Source organism: Cataglyphis hispanica, chromosome 21, assembly GCF_021464435.1.
Source record: "Cataglyphis hispanica isolate Lineage 1 chromosome 21, ULB_Chis1_1.0, whole genome shotgun sequence".
NCBI lineage: Eukaryota > Metazoa > Arthropoda > Insecta > Hymenoptera > Formicidae > Cataglyphis > Cataglyphis hispanica.
Genome location: NC_065974.1, coordinates 1,195,257 through 1,216,741, shown reverse-complemented (window position 1 = coordinate 1,216,741; position 21,485 = coordinate 1,195,257). Strand labels below are relative to the sequence as shown.

At 34.4% G+C, this 21,485-nt stretch overlaps 4 protein-coding genes across 6 annotated transcripts; 2 read left to right on the top strand and 2 right to left on the bottom strand.

The window, feature by feature from the left end:
* The first annotated feature begins 177 nt into the window (after nucleotides 1–177).
* On the top strand, nucleotides 178–1,947 carry LOC126857454 (26S proteasome non-ATPase regulatory subunit 7). Its single transcript, XM_050606898.1, has 5 exons — nucleotides 178–445; nucleotides 599–691; nucleotides 780–958; nucleotides 1,047–1,250; nucleotides 1,345–1,947. Exons 1-5 carry the CDS (start codon nucleotides 271–273, stop codon nucleotides 1,654–1,656), a joined length of 963 nt encoding a protein of 320 aa, XP_050462855.1. The 5' UTR covers nucleotides 178–270; the 3' UTR covers nucleotides 1,657–1,947.
* Nucleotides 1,744–12,366, bottom strand: LOC126857419 (protein artichoke). Of its 3 annotated transcripts, none has more exons than XM_050606819.1 (11): nucleotides 12,144–12,366; nucleotides 9,811–10,017; nucleotides 8,575–9,745; nucleotides 7,677–8,383; nucleotides 6,564–6,888; nucleotides 6,063–6,329; nucleotides 5,536–5,689; nucleotides 5,146–5,358; nucleotides 4,077–4,851; nucleotides 3,467–3,828; nucleotides 1,744–3,130 (listed from the first exon to the last, which is right to left on the bottom strand). In XM_050606819.1, exons 2-11 carry the CDS (start codon nucleotides 9,972–9,974, stop codon nucleotides 2,637–2,639), a joined length of 4,632 nt encoding a protein of 1,543 aa, XP_050462776.1. In that variant the 5' UTR covers nucleotides 9,975–10,017; nucleotides 12,144–12,366; the 3' UTR covers nucleotides 1,744–2,636. The 3 variants fall into 3 exon arrangements, with proteins under 3 accessions (XP_050462776.1, XP_050462777.1, XP_050462778.1); XM_050606820.1 differs by having other exon boundaries at nucleotides 4,077–4,842; XM_050606821.1 differs by having other exon boundaries at nucleotides 4,077–4,836.
* Nucleotides 12,367–14,244: 1,878 nt separating this feature from the next.
* On the top strand, nucleotides 14,245–18,126 carry LOC126857451 (L-threonine 3-dehydrogenase, mitochondrial). Its single transcript, XM_050606889.1, has 5 exons — nucleotides 14,245–14,646; nucleotides 15,071–15,334; nucleotides 15,835–16,095; nucleotides 17,309–17,575; nucleotides 17,649–18,126. Exons 1-5 carry the CDS (start codon nucleotides 14,499–14,501, stop codon nucleotides 17,807–17,809), a joined length of 1,101 nt encoding a protein of 366 aa, XP_050462846.1. The 5' UTR covers nucleotides 14,245–14,498; the 3' UTR covers nucleotides 17,810–18,126.
* Nucleotides 18,118–20,357, bottom strand: LOC126857436 (DNA primase large subunit-like). The gene is made up of 7 exons (XM_050606858.1): nucleotides 20,120–20,357; nucleotides 19,703–20,040; nucleotides 19,396–19,623; nucleotides 19,181–19,318; nucleotides 18,717–19,095; nucleotides 18,477–18,644; nucleotides 18,118–18,402 (listed from the first exon to the last, which is right to left on the bottom strand). Exons 1-7 carry the CDS (start codon nucleotides 20,265–20,267, stop codon nucleotides 18,134–18,136), a joined length of 1,668 nt encoding a protein of 555 aa, XP_050462815.1. The 5' UTR covers nucleotides 20,268–20,357; the 3' UTR covers nucleotides 18,118–18,133.
* Nucleotides 20,358–21,485: the final 1,128 nt, after the last annotated feature.

Genomic DNA, 21,485 nt, shown 5'->3' with positions numbered 1-21,485 from the left:
ATTATATTATATAATAATATAAAATGTGTATCGTTTTACATATAAGAAATTGTCTCATTATTTTTCTTTAAAAAAAAAAAAATATACATATAGATGTTCGTATTTTTTTCTTCAGCTGTATATGATGGCGCTTTTCGAGGAACTTGACAGTACAACATGCCACAGCCACATGCCACTCTTGTCATCTTCAAATGACCGCGTTTAGTGGCGGCTGGTGATTTCACGGTCTGTGTTCTGTTCTGTGTATCGTTTTCAGAATTGCTCCTAAAAATGCCGAGTCAAGAGGTTGTGACAACGAAAGTTGTGGTTCACCCGCTGGTACTATTAAGCGTGGTGGATCATTTTAATCGTATGGGAAAAATCGGAAATCAAAAGAGAGTGGTTGGTGTACTTTTAGGCTGCTGGAGAGCCAAGGGAATCTTGGATGTATCAAACAGTTTTGCAGGTTAAGATTTCCACGATAATCTGCAATGTTATTTGAAATGTTTTGTATATACAATAAGATAAAGATCTTTTTTGTGTAAAAATGTGTGTCAAAAATTGAATCGCAAATGTTTTTAAGGTTTACAGTATTGAATAATAAATTTTAATGTTTCAGTGCCCTTTGATGAGGATGACAAGGATAAAAGTGTATGGTTCCTTGACCATGATTATCTGGAAAATATGTACGGAATGTTCAAGAAAGTCAATGGTAAAGACTTGTGAATAATGTGTGCAAGTTCTATAAAGTTTATATGAAAGGATTTTTTTATTATAATTCCACATTTGTTGATTTTTAGCTCGTGAAAAGGTGGTAGGCTGGTACCACACTGGACCCAAGCTACATCAGAATGATGTCGCCATTAACGAATTAATAAGAAGATATTGCGCCAATTCAGTCTTGGTGATTATTGATGCCAAACCAAAGGATCTTGGACTTCCTACAGAGGCGTATCAAGCGGTTGAAGAAGTACACGATGTATGTTTCATATACATTATATACATTATGTTATATGTTATCTGTTATCTGTTTTAAAAAAATATATAATAACAAAATCTATCCATAGGATGGTTCCCCTACTTCCAAAACATTTGAACACATCCCAAGTGAAATTGGAGCTGAAGAAGCAGAAGAAGTAGGAGTGGAGCATTTATTGCGAGATATCAAAGATACCACAGTTGGTACACTCAGTCAAAGAATCACCAATCAATTACTTGGCTTGAAAGGTCTTCACGAACAAATCCGGGAAATTAGAGATTATTTGCTTCAGGTATATATTGATCTGTGGAAGAAAATAATTTAGTTAGTTATTAATTGATATAATTAACTATTTGATTAAATCCGGAAATAAATTGTTTTTGTAGGTTGGCAGTGGAAAATTACCTATAAATCATCAAATTGTTTACCAGCTTCAAGATATATTCAATTTATTACCAGACATGACTCAAAGTAGCTTTGTTGATTCACTATATGTAAAGACAAATGATCAAATGTTGGTTGTATATCTAGCAGCTCTCGTTAGGTCTATAGTGGCATTACACAATTTGATCAACAACAAGCTGACTAATCGTGATGCTGAGAAAAAAGAAACGGATGGAAAGAAGGATACAAAAAAAGAAGAGAAAAAAGAAGAGGAGAAAAAAGGAGAGGAAAAGGCGAAAACTAAAAGTCAGTGATTGGAACATTGCTCAGTTACAAGATTGGAACTGTTAAAGTTGAGGACAATTATCGATTCTGTGTGTAATAAGCAAGTCTGTTCACAATTTGTACAGAATTACATCCAATTTATAAATAATGATGACAGTTTAAATATGTATTACAACAGCATATTGTGATTTTTGAACTGTTCCGGCATAATTCTGTGAGTTTTTAAAATATTAGGCACAAAAAAGAATAGAAAACTTAACACTTCCATATTTTGAATGTAATGAATGGTGTAGTAAATATACCGAAGAATTTAGGATTAAGACATTTTTATAGAATATCATTCTAACCATTATATTTTCAGTGTTTTAATTAACAAATATTCATTGATATATATAAACAATAGTACTCTATAAAAAAGAGACAATTTTCCATATTTGTTTTCAATCCATTCATTAATTCTCCTAAACATTAGATTAATTGATGTTACAGAAATATCTTTTTTAAATTACCATAGATATGTTTGAAATAAATTAAAGTTTCAGCAGCATTTATGATAGATATCATAAATAATATATTTCTGAGAAAATAGACAAATCGTTCCATTAAAAAAGAGAAAGTATTATGTTCTTAATAAAATGATTATTTGCTTAGATTGCTTTATTAATTTATCAGAAATGCTTTAGATATATCTTACCAAAAAAAAAAAAATATATATATATAAACACAAATACATCTACGAGCATGATCTTTGTACATATAATACGTCTCGAACAAAATATATATAGATACATATATAGTTCAACTGTATACATTGCACGGGATTATTACAGCATGCCTATACATGTATGATTTGTGATCTGAGAGACATATAGCTCTATTCATTAAGATACATTACACTTTATGTTACCTTTTATGAACTCTCTTTCGTCATTTTTTTAGCGATATATAAATTTGTCTATTTATAAAATCTATTTATAGATTTTTCTCTATGAGAGAATTCCAAATCTCTTTATATTAGGATTCTAAGAGTGAGTAAAAGTAACCATCGATACATATCGATTTTTGCGGCACCACTGTAAGCTATACCTACATAAGGTTCCAAATTCGTATCATTATAATGTTGAAAGTACCAGTTGAAAGGACTGTCATCTAGCACTCTGGCCTCTTCATCGATAACGAACGCCTCGTTCTGAATCTCAGTCGTCGTGTGATCGACGATCTCGGCGCTTCTCTGAGCAGCGGCCGATTTCTGTCTCTCCCGCAATTGTTCGGTATTGTGACTAAGATACGGCGATGCGACCTTGGTTATCGTGGATCTACCGAGCGGACGTAAATTTCCCAAGGATCCCGAAGATGATAATTGTCCCCCTGGGACCAGAAGCGCGGACAAAGCGGACGCTTCCGTTTCTCGAGAAGTCGTGGTTTCTCTCGAGCGCGGATTCGATGTGGAGGACGTGAATACGGAGAAGTGCGGCACATCTGTTTTTACCACTTGTGGATTGTCTATAATATAAACAAATTTTTATTTATTAAAATTCTTTTCTTTATTTCATTTGTAATTTATTTATATCAGTCGCGAGATTTTATAAAAATTTAGAGCCGATTTTTTATTGATATAAAATTCTATTTACGGATTCTTAGCATTAGATGTCTCATTAATTAAGATCAAAAATTCACAAATCAATAGCAAAATTGTCTCGTTTGTCTGCTAATTTAAAGATCAGATTTTATTTTAGCAGACCACTACAAATTTAACAACCAAGCGATCTAATGATGAAATGTATCTGATATTAAGTGTATTAAACATTTCAAAATATTTATTAAAATTAATTAGCATACCAGATTCATCATAAGAATCAGTTGTAGTAGTGCTCAAGCGAGTTGAATTTTTTTCATATTCGGATATCTCAATATCCCAATCTTTGATGTTGCTTTTCGGTGACGGTGCCACATCCATCGCTGCCGTCACAATGTCCTTGGTAATTATAGATTTTCCCGTCGTTATCGTTTTAGGTGTGGTCCAAATTATTCTACTGGCAATTTCCATCTGTGGCTTCTCGATGAATTTAACTTCTTTCGAGTCTATTTCTAGACTCTCATCCTCATAAATCTCGGTGGACACCGACGTTTCGTGAGCTTCCTGTGATGACTCCTCCACAATTATCGATGCACTACTTTTCGTTGCGTTGGACACATCAGAGCTAAAGGAAGAAAAAAATAACATTTAAAGAATTTAGCCAGGAACGAATATCGGTAACAATAGCAAGTTTAAACATAAAAAATTTTTTAAATGTCAAGATATACATACATGTATATTTTTTAAAATTATAAATCATTAATAAAAATTAATTTAAACAATTGTGACAAAGAGTCTGAAAAATATTTTTTCTTATCGGATTATGTTAAATTTAGAATATTATAAAAAAAGTAATTTGAACGATTTACTTACTTGATTTTATTGACGTCGGGCAAGATCTTACGAGAGTTGAAGTTGTTCGAACTAGTCGATCGGTCGAATGTCGGTGCAGTGATTAATTCCTCTCGTTCCCGAAGACTCGTCCGAGGCTTCCCGGTCCTGGAGACGATCTTTTCCACCCTGGTGACAGTGCTGTTTCCGCTTTTCCGTGGACGTTCCTCCGGCATCTGCGTATTATTACTCGTATTCAATGATTTTGAAATGTTCTCGCGCTTCGCTTCCTGTTTCTCGTACATTAATCTAGGATCGGCGATCGGCACAAATCCGCTCTGAGCACGCGGCAGCGGCACAAAGCCACCTCTGTGAATTTCCGGTTCCGTGGGAGGAAAGGATCTGTAACGTCCTCGGTTGGGCCTACCCAATGACACCGAGGACTCCTTCCTCTCGGCTTTCCTCTTCGAATTTCCCCACAAATCGAAACTCATGCTCGGCAGAGGTAGACCAAAGAAGGTGAAGCCGGAGCTGCTGGGTGACGGTGGCATCATAGGGTTCTTTTTCACCGGTGACGTTTCGTTCCTCTGGATCTGATTCTTTTGTGTTTGCGGTGGTGGAGGAATGATCTTTACGGTCTGAGTGGGCACTCTGATGGTAGACACGCTGGACGGCGTGGATGTGCTCGTGTCGCTTCCATTGTCGTGATAGTCCACGTATTCATATAAATAGTCAGAATCCTGAGAAATGGAAGGCTTCTGGGTCGACGAGTCCTTTAGATTCATCCATAACGGCACCGTCTCTGTAACTCCAAACACTGACAAGTTTCAATATAATTTAATAAACCGCAAAAATGAGATATGGCAAAATTATTTGTTATAAATTTTTAAATGCGATGACATCACACAGAATTAATCAATGAATTATATTTAAAATAGTTAAAGCGTAATCACAAAACACATCATTGTAACGTAATTTTTAAATATATAATACGTGATTTTTAAATATTTTAAATAATAGATAATGTGAGATATAGATATATGAGATTTAATTTTTCTGAATTTACTTTCTGATTAATTTTTTTTAGCTATTCAGCTATTAGTTGGCTTACCAGATGAAGAAACCGAAGGCGTTGCAACGTTAATCATTTCGGATTCGCATCCTGGATGGACCGGTTCGACGTATCTCTCACGCTGGCAATCCTGACGCGATAATCTAAGTTCTCTAAAAAGAGAACCGTCGGCGCATCTAGGACCCTCCGAGGAAGCTTGTTGCAGCCATCCTCGTAGCCAAAGCATGCCGCAAGAACAGGATAATGGATTTCCTTTCTCGGAAATAAGAGAAAGATGTAAATATAAAGGCAAAATATGATAAAATATGCAAATATTAAACGATGCTTTTATTGAGAGAAACCGTTGCGAATCGATATATTTTATCTTAAATATAATTAATTTGATTAATTTTCTTTTTATTTTTATTTATTCAATTAATGTCGAATTACCGTCGATATCCAAAACAGCAATGTTCGATCTGAGTCTTTTGAAAGCATTTTCGGAAACCGCGGTCATCCGATTGCTTCGCAGGCTCAGTACCCGTAATCTCGGCATGTCATCGAAAGGCGAACCGTGCACGGCGCAAATCCGATTGTTGTCCATCTGCATGCAGAAAGGAAAACGGCCTATGTAAAACGCGGCCTCGGCTATCTCCCCTAATTAACGATGCAAGTATACGAATAATTGCTCCGCCAGCAGAACGGCTCGTCTCGCACCATGGTTCACGCAAGGAGTTTCACTCTCGACGAGAAAGTATTCTCCATTATTAGCGAAGCGCTTTTCGCGCTCTAACCATTTCATTTGTAATTCTTTACAGATTACCTCTCGCACAAAATGAACGTTTCACAAATTGCGCAGTCGCTTTACACACCCACAAATATTTTGAAAGTACGAATTTTATATATATTGGAGCGAGACAGATACGTGATATATTTTATGTCTTAAAATTTAAATTGTAAAAATTTTTTTATTATACCTTTAATTCCACTAGCCACTCCATAGCTGCCAGACTATTGCTTGAGACTCTTGATAAACGATTGTAGCTGAGATCGAGAACCTCCAGCGAGTGTAGACTCTCCAAGCCGACGTATTCCAATCCCGGCAGATTATTATGACTTAGATTAAGGAATAGCAAGTGTGGCACGTTAATGAAGGCATTACTAGCAATTTCCTGGATTCGATTTTCCTGTAATTCCGCACTCTGCAGCAGCGGTAGTTCGGTGAAAGCGCCGCTTGGGATAGACTAGAAAATTACGCATTGGATCCCAGCTAATTCAACTCAATATTTATATATAAAATATTTTTTATATAAAAATCAGATAATAATATTATGCATTTATTATAGATCATACATATGAAGCTTTTTAAACTTTTCAATTTAATGAAGGGGCAAAGTTTTGTTTATTTTGATCAAACAAAAATTATTTCAGTTTTATTGAATAAGACTCTAAAAAATTAAATACTTTAAAAATCTTACCTGCAATCGATTCCTGCCGAGTCTGACGGCCTGTAGTTCCGGTAAGGCTCTGATCGCATTCCTCTCGATCACTCTAAGATCATTATCCTCGAGATCGATCAGAGATAGCCGCGGCAACCCGTCAAACGCACCCTCCCGTAATTCTCGTATGCGATTTCTAACGAGTTTTAGCTCGAGCAAGGACGAAAGGCTGCTTAACGTTTCCGGCGATAAAATGTTCAGCTTGTTGAAGCTCAAGTCGAGAACTCGAAGAACTTTTAAGCCGTGCAGCGATCCGGGTAACTCGGTCAAAGTGTTGTGCGAGGCGTATAGTTCACGAAGGTCTCTGTAATTAACATTATCGTTGTCATTTGGTGGGGGAATGAAAATTAAACGATCTATTCTCTTTTCCAAAAAGACATTCAAAAATGTATAAAAGATTAGGATGCCTTTTCAATTTTTCTTTACAGCGTTATTTGAACCAACTTTGAGCGAAAGGTGTATCGTAAATTTATTGTAAATAAAATTTAGTATAAATAGATTATTATTAAAAAGTTATCTGTCTTATTCGGATTTTATATATCTACATTTAAATTCAATTAAAGTATATTATATTAGAGTACGCTTTTTGTGAAAGAGCATGTTTCGATACGATGAAATTAAACTTGATGGACAAGATTAAATAAAATTATGTATAAAAGTGAACCAAGTTATTCCCAAATTAGTCGACATGCCAGGCCGATGCTACACAACGACAAGAAAGAGATATTAGCGTGTGCATGAAGAACTTTCTAGGTACTAATTTAAAAGTGATGCAATCAAGTAACCACGAGTGAAACTGCTTTTTCACTAGAACACGAGGTAACAAAGGAGGGGAAAATTGCCTCCATTGTTAATACATAATTGCTACTGTCACTATATAAATTTTAAGAATTAAAATTGAAATATAAATTGATATTTTTTTTACATGATGATATATATACAATATAATTATATGTATATGTGTGTGTGAGTATGCAAAAAAAAAACAAATATATAAAATATCTTAAATAATAAACTATTAAGGTATTTAAAAATAAATTGCAAATATATATTTTTCTAAATTCTCTATATGAAATCTGTTAAAATTCTTACCTGGTGTTAGCGAAGGTAGCGTGAGGAATTTGAGCAAGATTATTTCTGCTCAGATCAATCCTCTGTAATCGTGCATTCTCCTGAAATATATCCGGTCGTAGGACTTCCATTCGATTGCCCCGAAGATTCACGTCCATTAGCGATTTCAAAGGGCGAAAACTTCGTCCGTGCAATGTTACCAGTCGATTATATTTCAAGTCCAGTTGCTCCAATCTCGAGAGTCCGTCAAAAACGCCGTCGTCTACAACTCTCAGGGTATTATAGCCTAGACTTAATTTTCTCAAGTTTGACAGATCGGCCAGCGTGCCGGGCAGAATTCTTTCAATTCCATTCGCGCTTAGATCCAGCGATCGTAGGGCAGGTAGGGCTAGATCCTGAGAGGACACGACCGGCAAAACGACGATACGGTTCATGGGCATGTGAAGGTGCTCGATGTCCTTCGGCAGACCAGGAACTACTTCTAGCATACGATTCCAACCGACGTCTAGCTCGTATAGATTTGTCAGATGTCGGAAGGTCAAGGGATGAAGAACGGATAAGGCATTCCTGGAGACGTTGATGTGCTCCAGCGCCGGAGTATTGAGGAAGGACTCAGGTTCGATGAGTCCAATGGCGTTACCGCTAAGATCCAGTCGTCTGAGATTCGGTAAATTATCAAATAAGCGCGGCTCTATATGACGGAAATAATTCTCTGAAAGATCTAGACCCTGAAATCAAAGACATAATTAACTGAAAATGATGAAATATCTTTGATATTGATTGATGCTTCAATCAAAAGAGTGTGTGATTTCTAAGAATTAAATTTTATTTAAAATTACTTATAAAAAATCTAAAGAATATGTTATTTTTAATTTTTGCTTCTATTACTAATGTTTAGAGAATGCAATAAAATCTTTACTTTTAACGCTGGCAGATTCCAGAAAGGAGCTTCCAGGAGATTCGACAAGGAATTATTCTTCAGTCTGAGCTCCCTGAGCGCCGGCATTGCCGTAAACGTTTCTCTCTGTAAAAATGCTAGCCTGTTATGGTTCAGATGGAGCCTCTCCAAAGTGGGATGGCCTCTTAGAACACCGAAGGGTATTTCCTCTAACTGATTGTGACTGACGTCTAAAAATTTTAACCTTGGCAGAGCTTCAAGCACTGATCGTATCTCGGCCACGTGGCTAAGGTCATTATTAATCAGCCATATCTCTTCTAACGCATTTCCCGTTCGATGCGGAAAGAATTCCGGATGGATGCGGTGGATCAGATTGTGATTCAGATCCACGGATTTGAGAGCCGGCACCCGTTGAAAAGCCCCGGCGAATATCTCCGTAATGTGATTGCGCGACAAATAAATACGTGATAAGACAGGGAGATCGACGAAGGAGCCCTCACTGAGGCGATTGATGCGATTTTGATCCAGACGTATCACTGACAACGACGGAAGATCCATGCACGCCCGACCGACCATATTGGCATCGACTATAGCGTTTCCGACCAGCGATATCTCCCTGAGTTCCGGTAAATCGATCACGGCCCGCGGATGAATCCAGTGAATCCCGGAATCGGTAATGTTGATCAGTTCCAATCGAGGAAGACCACGAAGAAGGCCGGCCTCTAGTTTCGTCAACCTCGGGCTACCGAATACATGCAGTTGCTCCAAATTGGGAACATCGCGAAAGTTTCTCGGAGCGAGTTCCAGCAAGGCCGGGGAATTGATCTGCAGGTACCTCAGCTTCGGCAAACCGGTGAACCTGGGCAATCGCTTCATCACGCGACTCTGCAACGTCACTGCCTCGAGACCCTGCAGATTCTCCAGACTGTCCATAGGCAGAGACCGCAGATCGGGTTCGACAATAAACAGTTCCAGAAGGGAATCATGCAGACCCTCCAGCCAGCCGGATGACACCCTTTCGAGCCGATTGTTACGCAGCATCAGACGCAAAACTCGCAAAGTCGCGAACACCTTGCCGGGTAGACTAGGTAAGTTGTTGTTCTCCAAGATCAGTTCGTCCACCGGTTGGTCCATGTAGTGACTCACCGCCTTCAGGCCTTCCAGCACTTTCGGTAACTCGCTATGGCTACACCTGAGCATAAATTTATTATGGCATTTTGTTCAGCATACGGGATTAATAGCCTCTCATCGACTTGCCATATCTGAATCTCCATATCGCGCGTCGAGCATCTGCAGGGCAATATTCTCTCCTGAGGCGGACATCCGTAATCGGAATCTAACTGGGCACCGGCACCAATGGAACGGAGTGCCAGAAGCCAGCCGACTATCAGAAGCCCACCGCCTTCCGACGGCCTGACCATCGCGCATTTGGACTGTAGTCTACGAGCAACAGTTCCGCATTTTCTGAAAAATGCATTTGCACGCAAACGGACAAATACAAATTTGGAGAAAAATTGAAGAAATTGAACGCTGAATATATATCAATCTATCGAAACTTTCGATATATCAATTATGGATCGTACATCATACATTTTAAAAGTTGATAATTAAATCTTACACATTCAAAACTCTTTTAAATTATTTTTTAAATAATGCAATAATTATTAAATTTAATAATTATTATATTATATATTAAATAATTTAATAATTATTTTTAAACAGCATAAAAACACACATTCGAGCTCTTTCCTAATTTTCTTCAATCTCAGAAGCGCTACGAGATCGCTCTTTTGAGCGCATTTTACGCATTGAATGTATATAATTTATGTCAAAAGACCGTTAAAAAAATAACAGTTTCGACATATGTGACGAGAGGCGCGATAAAAATAATTACGTCGTTTCCTCGTCTACGGCGAGATGAAACAACGACCGATAATTGTCGGATTTTTAGGCGTTAAGAGCCCTTCACGGACGTCACGGTATGCCTTAGTATCCTCGGTGCGACGTCCCAAGCATCTGTATACAAGTCAACGTGTACACAAGTCACGGTCGTAGACGACAAAATTGATGCCCCGTACCGTAAGCAAAGTTAAAGACCGCTAGGACAATCGTTGTCCGTAATAATTGCCATCGCGCGAGTGCTCTCTTGATGTGTCTATATAGTAACGACGAATAGAGAAGCGGAGAACGATTTAAAAATTAAAAATTCGCACCTCGAAAAAAAAGAAAGCCAGAGAGATTGTTGCATATTTTATAAGCAGCGCTCGTTTGCTTAATAAGGTATTGACTAAGTCGCATGTTAAATATAAAATATAAAATTATATGATTGTATAAAAAGTTGTGTAAAGAATTATGAAATAATATTTTGTTCTATTTTGTCTGCTTAGTTAATTAGCAAATAATATTTTGGGATATAATATTTTGCATAATCGCCATGTGAGAAGAACAAGTCGCGATTAATGTAAAAAAAAAGATTGCAATTTGGTGTGTGTGTATGTGTGTGTGTGTGTGTGTGTGTGTGTGTGTGTGTGTGTGTGTGTGTGTGTGTGTGTAGAAAGATAAGGAAGACGCTCACTACGGAGATCTTGTTACGCGGAAACGCGAGGATTTCATAATGTACCGGTCTTTAAGAAGCAAAACAATCGGACGGCCTGAAAAGTCATTCGCATGTGAAAAACGTCGATATGTACGATAAACGATTCGAGATTGTGCTTCGTTGCATCAATGAAAAGAAACGTCTCTCTCTCTCTCTCTCTCTGACACATCTGTTTCCGCATTTCGAGAGCTTCCGCGAGTATGTTGATATCATCATTTCATTTTCAGACTTAGATAATAAAACAAAAATTAATTATGTGCGCTATAAAAATACGCGTTTTCGTCGAGAAAAGCAGATATTTTGCATTATGAGTACTTACTCATGAAATAAAAAATGTGAGAGTAAAATTTTAGAAAGCTGAAAATCGCTTCTAATCGCCCCAATTCATATTTATATAACATTTTTTTAACGCATGATGTAAGAAGTATTTTTTTGTGTTGGTAGCAATAAAGTTACATTTAACAGATTTATATATAAATATGATGTTCACCTACGAAAGCATTTTACTACTTTGGAAAAGTATACTAAGAATTAATAACTAGGGCAATTAATTGCTTTTCAGTTCCATTCAGTTCGTTATCGTCATAATCCTGAATTTTGATCAAACAATAAGGCACAATAAGACGTAATTTCAGTGAAAGTGATTCCCACTTCCTTGATATTTTGCCGTCACTGATTCTTGAACATATGTGCATCTCATTTTCTGCCGTGAATGATAATTTCATGTCATTATGTAATTGCACGAAGATTGTGCACCTTTATAAAGATATATCTCAAGCGACTATTGAATGCAATATGGGGGTCATTGATAATACGAGAATTTTAATCAAGTAATGGCTCTCTAATTACGTTTTGTAAAAAATGTCTTTTAATTACTTCTATTAAAATCTTTATTTATATAGAAGGATTTACTCTTCAAATAAATCTATCACCATGTTATCAAAATTAATTAAAAAAGATGTCAAATTTAATATAAAAGTTTTTCTCTCTTTACCTTTTACATCAGCGCTGCTTGCCAAACTAATTCTTCTGTAAAATCCTGAAGAAACCTAGTTTTTTTTTTAATAAAAACAATATCTCCACAAAAAAAAGAAAAGTAGTTCCACTCGATTTTTTCGCGCATAAAAGTGTTTTCTCTTTCGAGGGGTGCGTTACGGACTTATTTTACTTCGTTATTGATACCTCCCGGTTGGGAGAGCGCGACTCTTCGTGATCTCGTTACGGGCACACACTAAATGCACCGAAGAGGCTGTTCGCAAAAGCATGGTGGTCTGCACAAACTCGAGGGGAGAAGATGACGGTGGTGTGGCGGGAAGGACGCAAAGAGAATTGCGAAGCGCGTGTCCAGCCACCGTGAAGACACGCTTCCAGGAAATTCTTCCCTTTCCCCACAAATCTCACCGATCGCCGAATGTAATTCGGCGTCGGTGAAAAATCTCCTTCCTTTCATTTTCCTTCTCGCACACCTGATAAAACAACTAGAATCGAACGCATCCCGATTGAATAGAAAGAATCTAAAAAAAAAAGAACCAATTGTAAGAAATATTCGATAATTGTGAAACCAAACATTGATTAATCATACAATGTACGCTTTCTAAAAATGCAATAAATTAATGCATATGCATATATGCACAGACATGTAATACAATCATCAGTAAAAGTAGACTAGCTAAAGAGAGGTGATATAACACATATATATAATATGAACAAGATAAATAATAAAATTTATCGATTATATAATACTAATACACATTTAATGTTAATTAAATATTATTTATGTATATATTAAGCATAGAAAAAATTTGTGATCAATATGTTTTGAATTATGAAATTAATGAATTGCACTTGTCGCAGAACTGATTATGCTAATCCTGTAGTATGTTGCGACTAAACTCTAGAATTTCATTACCTATTTAGTTTAAAGTAATGCATTCATTTAAATCGCCACATTATTATTTCATTTGTAAATAAACATTTACAAGAATTTTTTCTATTTTTTCTTCTTTTTCTAATTTTTCCTATGGAAGGAAGGACATTCGATAGGAGGTGTACGTTGTTGGGAAAGTTTTTTTATCGAAATATTCATATAACATTCACTTATGTGAAGGCTATATAAATATCTCGATAAAAGAATACAAGTGTAACTTGTTTATTCTAATCATTATGATGTGGAATTTATGGCAATAACCGGTTTAGAATCGTATAAGAAAAACATCGTCTCGCCATTGGTTCTTATTGCCAAGCCTCCGTCGATTACCGTAAACGCAAACGTCATAGGCAAGTAAATGACGCGTAAACAGTATTATCGATTCCAATTCGCTTTTTTCCGACAAAAAAAACTAACAATACTTGACGACAGATATTTACAAATACGACAGACAGAAATAGAGTAGAGATCTAGGTTAATTTATCAATATAATGTGATGACATTTTTGTATCGATTAAAATCGAGTACAAATGGAAAATAATATGAAAACAATTTATTGAATTACACATTGAACTAAATATTTAAGAGAAATTTATATAGAAATATATTGAATTATACACAAGACTGTGTATTTAAGAGAAATTTATAGAGAAATCCATTTTTATTGCTGGACATCATTATCCCATTTTTTCACGTATGACTTTGATGAAATAGTTGACAGCAATGAAATCATTTTTTACACAAAATTTACGTTAGATATATTAGAAAATCTAAAAGTTAATTAAGGAAGTAAGAAGTACCATAAAAAATATAAAAATGTGATAAATAAATCAAATCAATATCACGTATAAATAAATCTATAAATAAGTAGAAACACATTTATATCGTGTTTTAAAGTACGATGATGTAGCTTATTATAAATGAAAAAAGCCCGAATTTTTATAATTGCAATTAAAAGAGAGTAGAAAAGAATCGATATATGCATAGAATTGAGAAAACAAGATTAAATCTTACGTTTAAAATTTTTCTTACATAATATACAGATACACACGCCCATCACACGCAGCCATCACACGCAGCCATCACACGCAGCATCTGGTCTAACTGGTTTTGAGAACGAGTCGTTTTAATAGAATTATTGCTCAAGGATCTATCAGTTATTTATCAACCATCAGCGAAGCGGGATTAAATCCTTCTATTTCTTACAAAACGCTCTATAAAATCATTCATTCTTGATACAGTAGACTTACAATTTGTAATAAAAACTCTGTTTACCATACACATTATGTGTTTTTCTGATATCTTAAATAAAGATTTGTGAAAAACTTGAAAATCACAAAAAAAGATACAATCAAATCAATAGCATTGTGATCGCAAGATCTGTTACCTTTTGCGAATCGTGTTGCATTATTGCATAAAATAATGTTGTGTAAAAATATCGTTCGATTTTCGTATTGCCTCACGAGAAACGTTTGCAGGAGCTTTCACATGTCGGGAAATTCCAATTACAAAGAAAACGATAGTGCCAAGTGCGATAATACAAAAAAACCGCCAAGGATACTGATAACAGGTAAGCATTGATATAATTAAATAATATTATATATATTTGCTTTCAATGAATTAATGTATCAATAAATTAATTCGACAAATTGGTCTAAATTGATAATATATAATGCCATGATTAAAAGATGAAACGCACGATGATTATATACTCGCATTTTTTATTTTATAATTCATTGAAAAAATAACAATTATTAAACAAAGTTTATGGCTTTAATTCATTAATTCATCATATTATATGGATATATCTTATCTAAAGAAGATTAGAGAAATAAAAAAATAATATTTCATAAATTAAATCATGTGTTTGTTTCTCTCTTCATAACTTGAGATTTATCGAAAAGTATTACACAAAGTAACATCATACTCTACTCGCGTTTATAATAAAACTGTAAAACTTGTATTCGTCGAGTAAAAATATGATTTTTGTTCAGGGGGCCTCGGACAATTGGGTACGGAATGTGCGAAGTTGTTTCGTCGGAATTACGGTAACGAGAATATCATACTGTCGGATATTATCAAGCCGACGGAAGAGAGCCTGGAGAACGGGCCCTTCATCTTCGCCGATATCCTTGACTTTAAAGGTCTACAGAAAATCGTCGTCGACTACAGAATCGACTGGCTCATCCACTTCAGCGCTCTGCTTAGTGCTGTTGGCGAACAAAACGTACCGCTAGCAGTGAGAGTCAATATCGAAGGTGAGAGGAGTTGAAATGTAAACAGGACAGTAGAATTCATTTGAAATTTAACAGTGCTTGGAATAAAAGAAATTAAAAAAAAAAAAGAAAAGCTTTTGACATATTAGTGCGTGCATAAAAATGTCTTTGGCATCTTATTATTATTTAAATAAAAAAATATAATTTCTATTTTTAAATTTTAAAAATAATATTTCTATTTTTTTTACTTCATTATTTAACGAAACTCGCATTTTTCGCGTGAAATGTTCGGCTTTCCGCGCCATGCGTCCAAGTGAAATGGAATGTTGTGACGAGTGAATTTGTCATTACGATAACAATTCTAACGCGTCCGCGAAGGGAAGAAAGTGTTCGGGGAGAGAAAGCGTAGTTGAAACGTGATAGATGATATCGCGAATTCTTCTACGATTTATAGACATACATACTTGAAGAACAAAAAAAAATGTTTTAGAATCGATATCAGATATCTCAAAAATTTATTATTTTCTCTCGCACACGGACAGGAATGCATAACGTCATCGAGTTAGCGAAGCAATACAAGCTAAGGATCTTCATACCGTCGACGATCGGTGCATTCGGACCGGATTCACCGAGGAATCCGACTCCGAATGTCACGGTACAACGACCGCGTACGATTTATGGCGTCAGCAAGGTCCATGCCGAGCTCCTAGGAGAATATTATCATCATCGATTCGGTCTCGATTTTCGGTGCCTTCGATTTCCCGGCGTAATCAGCTGTGATCCACCCGGCGGCGGTACTACCGGTGAGGAAGCTCATTTTTCTTATCGCACATTTCACGCGACTATCTCTGATGTATAAAATTAAAACATAATTAAACATGAAAATTTTGAAACTATTTTTTTCAAAGCAAATAAAATTATTTAAAATTATCAAAGGCAACGTTAAGAAACGCTTTAATAAATCGTGTAAGATGATTGAATTAAATAACATGTTTTTGTAAAAACATGTTTTTATCATTTTGATCGGTATTCATAGTCCATTCTTATACTTAAGATCATGACAAGTAAGTTTCATTAGTTGAATGGGATTTTAAGACGACCTAAAACCACACTACTTAAAAGACAATCTTAAATATAAGAACTATGAATTACCGGCTTTTGTCTCAATGTTAATTAATGTGAATAATAATTTTCATGTATCAATAGTTAAAGAAAACAAAAAAAAACAGATGTCCTGTCTTATATAATTTTTTTTTCTCAGACAACGTAATTACATGTTTACGTATTTAAATATTGAAATGAGATGTTTTTCAACTAAAAATCTTGCGTGTTCAAATTTTTCGATTCGAATAGCATAATAGGATAATCATGTTCATTAGAAAACGCTTAATATTGTCAGGCAGATATATGAAAATTGATAGAGGTTTTTACCTTGTTTGTGAAGAACTAGAGCATTAATCGTGATTAAGCTAACTGCATACAAACATGCATTGAGTTGCGTATGTGCGTGTATCGTTTTTCAAGGACAATACTATTCATAAATAATGCATCGAGTCTTGATCTCTGGTTCGTGACTGTTTTTTTCCTTAACTGTTTTTTTCCTTAACTATTTTTTTCCTTAATGTCCAATGCATAAAAAAATCAGCATTCGCAAATGACAAGTTGTTGTAAAAACATGTTTCTTTATAAAAACACATTATTTATTCATTCATCTTCATTGAACACTTCGCAAATTGAAAGGAGCTTCCATTATCTCTCATGAATTATCTTTCTAGAGAAACTTCAACCGCTATAATAAGAAAAATGAAAATGTAGATTCCATTCAGCGAGATGGAGTCTAAATAAATCATTAGAATGGCTACAAGTTTCTTCAAGAATAATGACTTAAAATTTTGATATACCGTCTCTTGAAAAGTTTTACATTCCTCGTTTTATTCATTTTCCAACAGACATCGTATTCTGCATATTTCAACGTTCTTACAATAAATCTTCCCTTGTGTTTTATATCTTTCACAGATTACGCTGTAGCGGTATTCCACGAAGGGCTATTAAACAAGAGATACGAGTGTTACTTGGAGCCTAACACTAGGTTGCCGATGATATACATCGAAGATTGTCTGTCGGCGCTCTTTCAGTTTTTAAACACACCCGACAAATTACTCCGTAGGAGAGTTTATAACGTCACAGCCATGAGTTTCACGCCCGAGGAATTGTTCGACGAACTTCTCAAGTATATACCAGATTTAAAAATTACTTATAAGCCAGATAAACGACAGTATATCGGTATGTATGTATGTATATGTAAAGAGATATCTAAATATTAAAAATTTGATTATACCTTGACGCGTTATTTCAGCCGAAAATTGGCCGCAAGTTTTCGACGATAGCGAAGCACGACAGGATTGGGGCTGGCAGAACAAGTATGATTTAGAGAGGCTGGTGAAATCGATGATACAAGATGTTAGCACCAATTTTTTATCGAAACACCGATTGAAAGAAGTCAATAGCTACGTATAATTACATAAGATTTATGTAGCTATATGACTTCTTTCGATTGGTGCACACGCTTTGCGAACTTTCATAGAATTACTGAAATACTGATCGAAAGAGGTCAGTAGTTAATGTTGTCAATTATGTAAGAATCCAAACACGCACACGCACATTTGATGTGTCCTTCCATTACATAAATTATAAGCACAGTATTTATTACGAAATCAACATAGTTGAACAATTATTAATAAAAATATTGATAAATAAGATAAAAAATACATATTTGAAAAAATTCTGCAAAGGATTCAAAGAACATGTATAAATAAATTTGTAATACAGAACAATTATTTGTTAATTTTTTTGATCCATTAGGTCTACATCCATAAAATCATCGTTTAGCATTTCTGCGATATTTACTGGAGTCATTTTAGTTTTCTTCGAAGGTGTATAATGATTTGTTTTCTGGACTTTTCTCAAAGATGTGTCGATTGTGTTTCTTTTTGGCGTGCCAGTAAAATCTGAATTTCTAGAAGGCGTAGAATGTCTATCACTTTTTCTTAAAGATACGCCTCCAGGAGTTCCAATTGTATTTTGAGAAAATTTATCTTTATTGTCAAAATCTGCAAGTAAAATGTTATAAGCATTTTTATTATTCTTCTGCATACAATTTTTTCTTCCAATCTTTTTTGTTTACCTCTGCCATTACTATTGTCTTCAGTTAAAATTTCACGACTTTCAGCAAAGTATGCATTTGGATGTAAAAGTGGTTTGCTTGCTGGCTTATTGTGCATAACTTCAAAATACTTGGCACATGCTAAATGGTACTGTCCATCCTTAGCCAAGTCTAATATTTCTGTCATATCTAACATATATTAATGTAAGTTTTGAATGTAAGAATACCTTACAATAGAAAGAAAATTAATTAGGTTCTTACTAGAAGCAAATACTCCATAACTAGTTAACTTTTGGCATAACGAATCGCGGTCCATATGTCTGAAAGGACATCCATGATATTCTCCAGGCCCAACAGAGCTCGATATTATTTTCTGGCAGCCGTACGGCGTATAATTTGTCTGCCTTCCCTCTTTACCATAGTAATGCCTAATAGAGTATGCATATTTTTTATCAAATGCTGCCCCATCTGTCTTTTTCGAAAATGCATCTCTCCAGAAACGTAGAGCATCTTCTAAAGTCACACCTATACCTTTTAGAAATAACCCATATTGCATACGTCCTGAGTTTCTCAGATGACTGTTGGTATAAAGTGCTTCATGAAGTGTTCGCATACATAAAGGATATGACGTTTTGGATAACTGAAAATTTTACAATGCACATGTTTAAAAAATCGGACAAATTTAAGAAATCATAACTTCTAACAAATGACAATTAAATTCATACATCATGGAGTTTATCAATGGGCGTAGCTGTGGTTGACCACACGACACGTGCCATTCCAGTGAAAGCTGAAGGAAGACCTGTTAAGTATCTAGTCAATCTTTCATCATCAGATATATTATCGTAAAAAAGTTTTGCGCTCTGCAAAACATACAATATAAATTAATTGAGTTTAATCTTTTTCTTTAAAATTAAAATATTGTAAAATATAAATATACCTTTAATCCTGCAATTAGATTCTCTCTAAAATAAGAGATGAATACTGAACTCAGATCCATATGAGTAACATATGCCATCCCTGCTTTGAGATAGACTTTACGTCCTTTGACTAAATCAATGACTTTCTCAAAAGGCACTTTATAAATATCTGCAATATCTATATTTGTAACCTTCCCAGATGATAAGCTAAGTTCTTCTTTCACCTCTAGTTTTTCATTTTGTGAAATCTTAAGAAATATTAATTGCTAAATTAGAATATATATTACATTATAATCTTATAAACACAGAGCATATAATAAAACATACAGGTATACAATCCATGTTACTAATACTCAATAAATGTTCGATGCCCTTCTTTTCTAAAGAACTAAATCTTAATTTAAAGAATTCAACCTCCTGATTAATAAACCATTTAGTTTGCTCCATATCGTGACAATAAACAAGTCTCAAAATAAAATGTGATATGTGATCTTTTTTCCTGGTCTGTAAATGCTCTTCTGACTGTGGATTAGATCCATCAGCGTACAATAAATTCGCATAGTATTTCAGTCCGTCAGATTTCAAAGAATCGTACAAAGCTTTCTTCCGTTCTTCCAATGTTTTCAGATCACCTCTGCAGTTTGTTGTCTCGACCAATCGGAATACTATAGGAAAGTTGATAATAATTTAACTTTATTATTTTAATAATTGCATGTGCAAAATCATATAGTGTCGAAAAGTCACCTTTTAATCTGTCAAATCCCAACTCTTGAAACTCTTCCAATGACATTTCACCCACTGGGGGCACATCATACATTTGTATATCATGAGGATAATCATTTTCGTGAGCATCTGTGACAGTTGTATGACGCTTACGTGTCTTGTAATCCATCGTAATCAACCTTCACAATTTATCATACTTTACACCACATGCCACTAACAGAAAGAATGAGGAACATAAAAGCATTTCCCGCCATTTCTCTGGAACACTTATCACAGTATCAAACATTGCTTAGTGCCGTCATCTACATTCATTTTAAAAGCTGGAATTATGTAGTCGCAATCATTTATCGATAATGTCGATAAAATTATCGATTAGTACGCATGTATCCGTATTGTATTCATAATTAGTTGCGCGTGATCTTTTTGTATTTCAACACATTGTAAATATTAATATATGTTATGATGTATATTATTGGAATCTTTATGCATACAATGTGCCATTTGTTTCAATTATTTATTATTATTATTATTATATATATGTTATTATATATATGTATATATATATATATATATATATATATATGTATATATATATATATATGTAATAATTGATAATAAATAATAAATTGCTGAAATGTGAAACAAAAATATATATATATATATAAATTAAAAATTTACTAGGATCATTTTTTACAAAAGATTAATACCTTTTTAAATAATTTTTATTTAATTAAATGTATAATAACAAAAAAAAGCGTAGAAGAATAAAAAGTAAGAATTTTTACTTGTAAATTTGGCGTAAATATGATATTGTATAAGTGATTTATTATATGTTGACAAGTTGAATATTAAATTATTAAATTATAAATAACTAAAATTATAATCAGCTATTTTCCACCTCTCTTTTCTAAATGTAGATATCATGATATTATGTTTAAACAATAAAAATTTTAAACAATAAAAATTTAAAAAATTATTGCATTTCCCATTATTTTTTAGGATCTTGCGACAAATTTACCTGAAATACTTATTTTGGAGAGAGAAAGAATTTTATTCTAAAAATAAATTATTTGTCAAACGACTTGTCAGAAATTAATTTATTCTATTATACGCAACGTAATATATAGATTTGATAAAATAAAATAATTTCAAAAAAATAAAATATTTCTATATTAAGTCGTGTTCAATATTTTTCTATGTTTCTTGAAAAATAAGAATTTTGCCACAATTTTTTTCGAAATTGATTAAATCCTTTCTCACAGAAATACTATAAATGTACTATCAGCAGTCTGTTTTGCGTGTGTGTTTGTCGTGTATACTTACTATACTTTTTTGAAATTAACTTAAACGGAATGTTTCAGATATAGCACAGCTAAGATGAACAGAT

What these genes read in the sequence shown, in the direction of transcription:
- LOC126857419 (XM_050606819.1), bottom strand. Translation starts at nt 9,974, where the DNA reads ATGGTCAGGCCGTCGGAAGGCGGTGGGCTTCTGATAGTCGGCTGGCTT. An exon ending in GATATGGAGATTCAGATATG is followed by an intron (nt 9,746 to 9,810) that starts GCAAGTCGATGA and finishes ATTTATGCTCAG; the next exon opens with GTGTAGCCATAGCGAGTTAC. An exon ending in GCCTTCGGTTTCTTCATCTG is followed by an intron (nt 4,852 to 5,145) that starts GTAAGCCAACTA and finishes GAAACTTGTCAG; the next exon opens with TGTTTGGAGTTACAGAGACG.
- LOC126857436 (XM_050606858.1), bottom strand. Translation starts at nt 20,267, where the DNA reads ATGGATTACAAGACACGTAAGCGTCATACAACTGTCACAGATGCTCAC. An exon ending in GTAACATGGATTGTATACCT is followed by an intron (nt 19,624 to 19,702) that starts GTATGTTTTATT and finishes ATATTTCTTAAG; the next exon opens with ATTTCACAAAATGAAAAACT. An exon ending in CCATTGATAAACTCCATGAT is followed by an intron (nt 19,096 to 19,180) that starts GTATGAATTTAA and finishes TAAAATTTTCAG; the next exon opens with TTATCCAAAACGTCATATCC.
- LOC126857454 (XM_050606898.1), top strand. Translation starts at nt 271, where the DNA reads ATGCCGAGTCAAGAGGTTGTGACAACGAAAGTTGTGGTTCACCCGCTG. An exon ending in AATGTTCAAGAAAGTCAATG is followed by an intron (nt 692 to 779) that starts GTAAAGACTTGT and finishes GTTGATTTTTAG; the next exon opens with CTCGTGAAAAGGTGGTAGGC. An exon ending in CGGTTGAAGAAGTACACGAT is followed by an intron (nt 959 to 1,046) that starts GTATGTTTCATA and finishes ATCTATCCATAG; the next exon opens with GATGGTTCCCCTACTTCCAA.
- LOC126857451 (XM_050606889.1), top strand. Translation starts at nt 14,499, where the DNA reads ATGTTGTGTAAAAATATCGTTCGATTTTCGTATTGCCTCACGAGAAAC. An exon ending in GCCAAGGATACTGATAACAG is followed by an intron (nt 14,647 to 15,070) that starts GTAAGCATTGAT and finishes ATTTTTGTTCAG; the next exon opens with GGGGCCTCGGACAATTGGGT. An exon ending in ACCCGGCGGCGGTACTACCG is followed by an intron (nt 16,096 to 17,308) that starts GTGAGGAAGCTC and finishes TATCTTTCACAG; the next exon opens with ATTACGCTGTAGCGGTATTC.